General features: G+C 44.8%; 1 protein-coding gene across 1 annotated transcript; it reads left to right on the forward strand.

Annotated features, from left to right (window-relative positions):
• Positions 1–7,092: 7,092 nt before the first annotated feature.
• Positions 7,093–7,792, forward strand: LOC104588973 (large ribosomal subunit protein eL27x). Its single transcript, XM_010247124.3, has one exon. It carries the CDS (start codon positions 7,182–7,184, stop codon positions 7,587–7,589), a length of 408 nt encoding a protein of 135 aa, XP_010245426.1. The 5' UTR covers positions 7,093–7,181; the 3' UTR covers positions 7,590–7,792.
• The last annotated feature ends 1,115 nt before the right edge of the window (positions 7,793–8,907 follow it).

Below are 8,907 nucleotides of genomic sequence, written 5' to 3' on the forward strand. Positions count from 1 at the left end.
TGTATTTCATCTTCCCGAATAGCTACCACCATTGGATCTAAATTTTGGATCATTTTCATTTATTTCTTTTGTTGATTTCTGTGTTCTTTAATTTATGAATTTTAATTATTGTCTTGTTTAATTCCGAACCTTTAATTTCAGCATTAATAAATTCTATTTTCTTATTTTCTGCAAATCCCATATCCATTTTCCTTTTATCTATCCAGAACAAAAAATAATAATTTTTATTCTTACTTCCCTATGGGTTCGACCCCTTCCTCACCACGTGCTATGTTGTTTAAGGTTATGTGAGGATTGGAAAAATTTATAAATTATTAAACTGGTGTTCCGAAGTGGTTAATGACACACTTTCGGCTACACCATAAACCTGATGAGCTAATCTCACATCTGCCCACAGTCCTTGGGCCTTCATAAGATGGCTGGACCAAATGACCATTTAGTGTAAACATTGGGCCCATTAAGAGCCCATATTGATGGACTCAGGGGTTCACTGTATTTAGCAGTGAATTCAGCCAGGCCTTGTAATAGAGGTTGGGTTGAACGCATGTGGCTGATGTAGATATCAACGATAGGGTCCCATGCCATACAAAGAGAACCAAACTAGCTAGCACATAAAGGGAAACGAGCCTGAAAGCTTAATGGGCCTAAAGCCCAATTCGAATTGGGCTTAATATGATTAATTAAATAGGGGACAAATCTGGGTGTGGATCAGCAAAAAAGGATAGGAGGATAACTTTTATCCGCTTAAAGATTTCATATCCAAATAGAGATTTGGATTAGGAAACATCTAATTTGATTAGGAGTAGTTGATCTTGATCTGCAAATAAGATAAGGGATAAGCCTTATCACTTAAAGAGTTCAGATCCAAATAAAGATTTGGATCAAGAAACTCTTAATCAAATTAGGAGGTTAACTCTTTAAGGGTTATATAAAAGGAGGAGGGCGAATTGAAAAAATGTTACACAGTTCCACTATTTTTTGCATTCAGTTATCTCCCCTTTTGCTCTTGTCGCCCTACCCTAATCGATCTCCACCTCCTGGAGCGATCAAGATTAGATCTTGATATTGTTTCTTGGTAGAAGAAACAATCTTGAAGCTGTGCTCACTACCCTGTTCGACTCTTGCTGAAGAATCTGAGGTTCTTGCTAAAGAACCCCTTGCTGATTCTTCCTCACCCTAAGCTGTGTCATCTTTAATGGAGGAAGGATTTGGTAACCTCTTTGGGCGTGAACACCTACATTGGGAGGAGCTTTTGCATGGATTCCATATCAGTTATACCTCTCCCTAATCTTGGTTTCAGATTTGGTCTGGTTTGTTTCAAGAACGAACCTTGAAAAAGGTAATTTTTCTAAATCAGGGAATAGGATTCCCAGAAGGGAGAATGAAATTTTTGAAATTTTGCCCAGCCACCCTGCATGGTTCAACCATCTATATGATGGATCTCCCTTCCCTTCAGCGGCCCCTAACAATAAGGTCACCGAGATCCCGGAACTCCGACAACGCCTAGAGTTGGAGCGTAGTCAAATTCAGAGAAGCAGGACACTGCCTATAGATCAGCCCGTGTAGCCAGCTGTACAAACTGCCAAGGAACCACCGTTCATCCAAGAGATCATAGATGAGGTGCCTCCCACGAGATCGGGCACCTCAACTCGACAAATACGATGGGAATACCGACCCCTCCGACCACATCGATGCACTGAAGGCTCAACTGATGTTGTATAGATCCTCTAAGGGCCTGATGTGCAAAGCCTTAGTAGCCACCCTCACAGGACCAACCCTGACTTGGTATTCCTCTCTACCCCCATGTTCTATAGCGTTTTGGGAGTAGCTAGAAACCCAGTTCCGTGCGTAGTTCATGGAAAGCTAGAAGCACTGGAAAACTTCGGCCAGTCTTATGCAAGTAAGGCAGAATCCCTTAGAGACTATCTGGCATGATTCAACAAAGAAGCACTGCAAGTTAGAAACATGAATCAGTCTGTAGCCGTCACTGCTATTCAGCATGGGATCTGCCCCTCGCCATTCAACTTCTCCATCTCCAATAACCCTTCCCAGACCCTAGCTACGCTAATGAGCCATGCGCAAAAGTACATTAATGCAAAAGAAGCACAAGCACAACTGCGGGATGAGGAAGAAAGGCTTGACAGAAAGGGGAGAGACAAAGAGGAGCGGAAGTTAGAAAGATCAAATCGGGATCACAAGAGACAAGACCGTAGACCCGACCACATACCACGGACACCGCCACCGACCTATCGGAACTTCACGCCACTGAACATACCACTGTCTAAAGTTCTGGTGCAGATTCATGACCATAGTTATGTTCGATGGCCCGAGAAGATGAAAACACAAGGCAACAAGAGGAACCACGACAAGTATTGCAAATTCCATAGGGACCATGGCCACGACACAGAGAACTGCTTCGACTTGCGCAACCACATCGAGGACCTGATCAGGCACGGGTACCTCGGTGGGTTCATCGACAAAAGCGAGAAGCCAACGCAGCAGGAACAACGCACAGAGATTGCTCGGCCACCGCCTCGAGCTCCTCCCGCTAGTGCGATCCACGTAATATCAGGAGTGATCACCGCAGGAGGAGAGAGCAGCTTGAGGTGTAAGAAGTATGCATTGTTGTGTGAAATCAACAACTAGGGACACAAGAAGAAGCGCAACCAGCTAATCACCTTCACCAATGATGATCTCCGAGGAGTTCAGGCCCCGTACGATGATGCCTTATTAATCACAGCCGAGGTTGCCAATTTCGAGATGCGACGAATTCTAGTTGACACAGGTAGCTCCACTGATGTGCTCTTTGATGATGCATTCGAGAAGCTCGGCATCGACAAAGAGTAGCTCACCCCCATCAACACTCCCCTAATGGGCTTCTTTGGGGAGTCCCTTTTGCCCATTGGAAGGATAACCCTTCCCCTCCTGATCGGAGATGGCAACATCACTACGACAACCATGGTGGACTTCATTGTGGTTCGTTGCCCCTCATCGTATAGTGCTATCCTCGGCAGATCGACCCTTAATGCTCTGCAGGCTACGGTCTCCACATTCCACCTCGCCATGAAGTTCCCCGTTGAATACGGCATAGGGGTAGCACGTGGAGACCAAAGAACTACACAACAATGCTACTTGCTCTACTACCGAGGATTATGCTTGGCCATGGAAACGTTGATACCAGAAGCTTATGATATGCGAGAACACAGCACGGCCAACCTATCGAAGACCTCATCTAGGTGCCATTCAATGAGGAAGACCCCAAGAGGATGATCCAGGTTGGCTCTCTCCTGGATGACCACCTCTGGGGAGAACTTGTGCAACTGCTAAGGGATCATGCCAACGTGTTCGCTTGGTCGACGGCAGATATGCGTCTTTGGCTTCGTCGATGTCCATGGCCTCTTCAGCAGCAACATCTTGGCCATCCTTCTCCGCAGCTCCCTTGTTGAGGTCGTCATCCTCCTCCTCCTCGGAGTCTGGGTCTTCTTCGGCCTTATCCAACATCTCCAAAGAGACACACGAAGTAGTGATCGATCTGAGGTCGAGCTCGGGGAATGCTTGTCTTGTCATCTAGCGACAAAGCTTGAAGCCCTTACAGAAGGCTGCGGTACCGAGGTCCTCTCTCATCTCGTCAAACTCCGTCGAAGGCTTATACTTCTTAATAGCAAGAACCTCAGCATCTTTGATCCCCTCGGTGAGAGTAGCCTTGCGTCAGCGGAAGTGACCCTCTGCTCCTCGGCTTCCTTTTTCAACCTCCCAACCTCCTTCTGTAGTTGCTCGAAAATCTCGTGTTTTGCCGCCACCTTGCCCTCTAACTTGTGGATGGCATCGAAGGCCTTCTCTAGTCTGGTCTGGTAATCTGCAGCTACCACCTCAGCATTCATTATTCTTGCGACCTACTACTTGGACTATTTCAGGAGGGCATGAATCATATAATTGGTCTACAAAAAGGAATCAATTACACTAAGTACAAGAGATAACATCCATGCAACGACATAGTAATGAGATCGGAACATACCACCATAACATAGCGCAATGTCTTCGTGCCTAATTCATGAGTCTATTGCTCAGCAAGCCGAGAGACCTCCTCGGGAAAAACAACTTCCTTGCTCTTTTTTAGGCTAGTCTGAAAATCCATGATGCTTTGGCTCTTCCCGGGGCCCTCACCCAAAGGGCCGACCCTAGGATGACTACACTGAAGCTTGGAAGACCGGACCACCTCGGGCTGATGGGGTGGCAACCTCCTTTCTTGGTCCTCCTCGACCAAGTTTATGATCGGGACCTCCTCAGCCTTAGTAGGGACAGTGGGCTCAACTGTCGGTTCTTTGGAGGAATCACCCTGGGGTGTCTTCCTCTTTCTCTTCTTCATGTCGGAGAAGAGCCGAGTCATTGAAAGGTCATGCATGATGCCTGCAAAAGACGAACAAAAAGATAATCAAAGCAACAAAGACAAAGTAATATGAAAAAAGTGAAGTAGTCGTGCCTAAAGTGGTGACCTACTCGGAGGACTCAGCCTAGCCTTAACGAGCTTCTCCTCGGCCAAATAGTCCTCTAACTTTAGGCCGAACTCTGCCAAGGAATGCATCTTTTTCCACATTTTCCTATCCATTCGATCCCTGGGGTCCTTATTGCCTTTCCTCGATTGTGTTGGGAAAGGCTACCCCCCATCGACAACAAGAGTGAAGTATATCTTCTTCCAGGTCGGAACCTTTGAGGTATACTCGTGAAGGAGTTTATGTCCAGGCCGATAGGATATATAATAACTAAATTTGTTCTCGGCCTTAGGACCAGTAGGATTCTGTTTTATGGAGCATAACAAGCTGAGGATATCTAAGTCTAAGGGAAGGTCGAAGTCATGAAAAAGAGAGATTGTACCGACTAGGGTGAGAACCAATTTCGGGTGGAGCTAATCGATGGTGACATCAAAAAATTTTAAAACTTCAATGGGTGAAGTGGAAAGAGAAGCCCGACAATCAGGTGCTCCACGAAGACGGTTATCTCCTCATGCTCGTAGTCCCAGGGAAAACCTTCTAAGGGAAGGTAGTAACCATAATGGTTAGGGAATTTGTACTGAGAAGCTAGAGCACAGAATTGCTCGACGGACATTGTGGAAGGACCGAAGTTGTCTGGTTCTCTAGGACGACGTGTAGGGATTGAAGATGAAGCCTTCTTATGAGAGGCTCTTTGGTCCTAAACCGAGGTGCCCACCTCGGCCGAACCGAACTCCAGTTCTTGAGCCGAGGTGCCCTCCTCGACCCGATCAGACCCCGCACTCTCTTCGCCAAACAAGCTACTACTACTAGACATGACAGGAACAAAGACAAAGGAAAAACTGAAGCAAGGGAAGATGACTTACCTAAAAAGAAGAAGACCGACCTCAAGAATGGATGACCAACCTAGAGATACCGAAGTTAGCACGTGACCTCCAGAACGCGAGAGCTCAAAATAGGACGAAGGAAATGGGACCCCAAGGCCCCTATTTATAACCATTATAGCCGATCACAGACGGCTCAGATCAACTAGATCCGACGTTTCTCATGAGGGCAGTCGCTCGACTTTTGAGGTTGAAATTGGTTGAGCGTGTGTTTACCGTTCGTGGAATTTATAATCCAAGTGACGTCCACGCGTTCCCAAGATGTGATCTATCTCTAAGGTTGAGCTAGTTGGGTCGGTCAGGTTTGACTCGTAGACCGGACCTTGGCCAAACCAAAGACCAGGCCAAATTCACCCAGGCTTGTCGTGGACTCTCGCACCGGGTCAAGTACCCTTGGCATGGGAGTGGGGGGCAATTGATGAGGGGTGATTTGTCCCGACCTGCTAGCACACGGACATGTGGAAGCGATCTACTGATTGGATGATAACTCAACATTCTCTGCTACCTCAGTGAGCCAGGTCAGCTCGGGTACCTCGGGCACCTCGGCCAAGACCGAGGTCCGAGCAGCTCGTGATGGCCCAACTTTCCGAGGTGACACGTAGCCAACTTCTAGAAGCTAGCAAACTATCTCCGACCTCTCTGAGATCACGTTGCACGTTTGCAAACCTTATCTTTATCCCGCTCGGATCGAATGAACTCGATAAGCCTTATCAGCTCACACGAAGTCCACCTCCGAGTGCGGAATTGACTCCTACCAGCACAGGCCAGGAATCTCAGAGGTGTTACGTAAGACCTATGGCAACTCACCTATATAAGGGCTTCTACCCCAACGCTACAAGGCACGCGCGATTATTGCTCACTAGCTCTCCTAATTACAAGTTCTTCAACTCGCAAACAAACAATAGTGCTAACTTAAGCATCGGAGTGCCCACACCGGGTAAGCCACCCCGGGTCCTTTGAGTGTTCTTTCCTTGCAGTTCAACTAGCCAACTAAGTAGACCGACGTCCGAACTGCCATCCAGCTAGGAGCATCCAGATCGTGCACCATCACATACATACATACACACATACACACATACATACATACATACATGCATACATATGTAAGTTCTTGTGTATATGCATATTCACTATTCATGCATGCATGCATATAAACCTATGTATCCCTATGTATGTATGTATTTTTTGTATGAGTATTACATATCTATCTAGTTATTTATCTATACATGTATAACCTCATTCGTTAACACATGATAGGATAATATTGCCCCTTCGATAATGACATTTTTAAAGATAAAATCGTCCTTATTTAACTTTACCTAGAAAGTAGAAAAAATATTAATAGGTGTATTTACCCACATAAATGTTTTCCATGAAACATTTGCTTTGACTTCCAAACAAACAAGTAAGACTCATATTGTATGTCAAGAATTTTTAATTGAAAGGTAAGTTTTTTCTAAAATATGATACCTAGTTATTTTACATATGATAATGTTAATATTGAAGTAACATCAACCCTTATAAAACATAGAGGTAGAAAAGTTTGACCAACCCAAACCCAACTTCAAGGCCGACCTAAACCCAACCCGCTGCAAACCAAATCTGCAGCTCCCCCGCCCATGGGAGATATTCCCAATGCACGGCTGGATTCTGCAGCTCGTTTCTAAGCCCTAAGCCCAAAGGCCGAAAACCCTACTACCTCTAAAAGCCTTCTTATATTCATATTCCCTTTCTTCCCCTCTTCAACAACGACCTCGCGCAGCAGAGAAATAAGTAAGGGAGAGGACCGAGGGGAAGAGAGCAGACGAAGATGGTGAAGTTTTTGAAACCAAACAAGGCCGTAATAGTCTTGCAGGGGCGTTACGCCGGAAGGAAGGCCGTCATCATCCGATCCTTCGACGAGGGCACCCGAGATCGTCCCTACGGTCACTGCTTGGTCGCTGGGATCGCCAAGTACCCGAAGAAGGTCATTCGCAAGGACTCTGCGAAGAAGACGGCGAAGAAGTCCCGAGTGAAAGCCTTTGTGAAGCTTGTGAATTACAGTCACATAATGCCCACTCGGTACACCCTTGATGTCGATCTCAAGGACGTCGTTACCCTCGACACGCTCCAATCTCGGGACAAGAAGGTTACTGCCGCCAAGGAGGTCAAAGCTCGACTCGAGGACCGGTTCAAGACCGGAAAGAACAGGTGGTTCTTCACCAAGCTCAGGTTCTAAGGGAGAAGTTTAAGTAATGCAACTCTCTGCAAATTTTTATTTCGTTAGACTGAAGATGTGAATGACCGGGACTTGGGTTCTGAACTAATATTTGTAGTATTTATTTCATGGTTCAAATTTCGTTTTGGTTAGTGAAATGATATCAACTAGTTCGGTTTCAGTCCACTTATATATGTTGATAGTTCGTTTCGAGGTTTCTTTAATTGCTGTCCTGTTTATTGTCATTGATGAGATTTTACTTTTTAATTAATATGATCTCCCATTCATCAAAATTTTGTTTCTTTGTGATGTTTGAGGTGCTGGAATGTGAACGGTTTGGTTGTCCATTTTAGACTAGATATATTAAGGTCAAGGTGGAAGAAGTACTGAAATGGTTCTTCGCTAAGTTGTCTCCCTTATGCAGATAATGCAAATGGATATTTGAAAGAATTTCTCTAGAAGTCGTTGCTTGCCTACTAAGTACTGTTTCGGAATCTCATCATTTTATCCCTAATGTGGTCCGGTAGATTTTGTTGTTTTACATTCTGGAGTCCGCATATTAATTTCAGAGCCTGTTCTCAATGTTTATTGTCTTTGCTTCAAAGTAAAATAAATACTTGTAATTGCTACCGAGAGTGCTATGTCATTATTTAGGCATTGTTTCTTCTCTGGTTTATTCCATTTACTACTGATCTAGCACATATTTTATATAAATAGTCCTTTTCCCCCACTTGTGTTGTATGTTTAGGAGATGGATTAGATTTTTAGGGGCAGAAATACATGTATTTGACCCCATTTTTCTGTCGCAGTTGGAATCAAATAATTAGTAGGGTGTTGCCACCAGCTGTAGGTGCCCTTTGTGCCATGGTTAGTTATGGGGATAATTTTTGTGGTGCTACTATTTGGCTTATGGGGGCTGAAGGTTCATGGCCATTTCTGGTCTTGTTAAATTGGATTGTCTAGATTTAGTCTTCATATAATTAACTTAACACCTTTAGTATACTGTTTAGAGGTTGTTGAGCAAGTAGACTAATAACCTTGATAATATCTTATGAGGCAAAAGTTCCCTATTATTCCTTACTTGGCAGGTCTTTGCCCAGATGACTATTCTGCCATTTTCATTTTCTGTTGGTGTTGCTGGGGCGATTTCATCCATTCCAAGATTCTATGGGCCAAAAGAGAAGCCCATAATAATCTTGAGTGACAGACAACATTGTCCATATTGTCACTGTATTCAATGGAAAGGGCTTGAATCCATGAACAGGGAAACAATAATGTTCTTGTTGACGTTAGCTATAAGTTCCTCATTGTGAAGATTAGGCTGTTTCTTAGGAATGAA

Source organism: Nelumbo nucifera, chromosome 1 (assembly GCF_055504915.1).
Source record: "Nelumbo nucifera cultivar China Antique chromosome 1, China Antique-T2T, whole genome shotgun sequence".
NCBI lineage: Eukaryota > Viridiplantae > Streptophyta > Magnoliopsida > Proteales > Nelumbonaceae > Nelumbo > Nelumbo nucifera.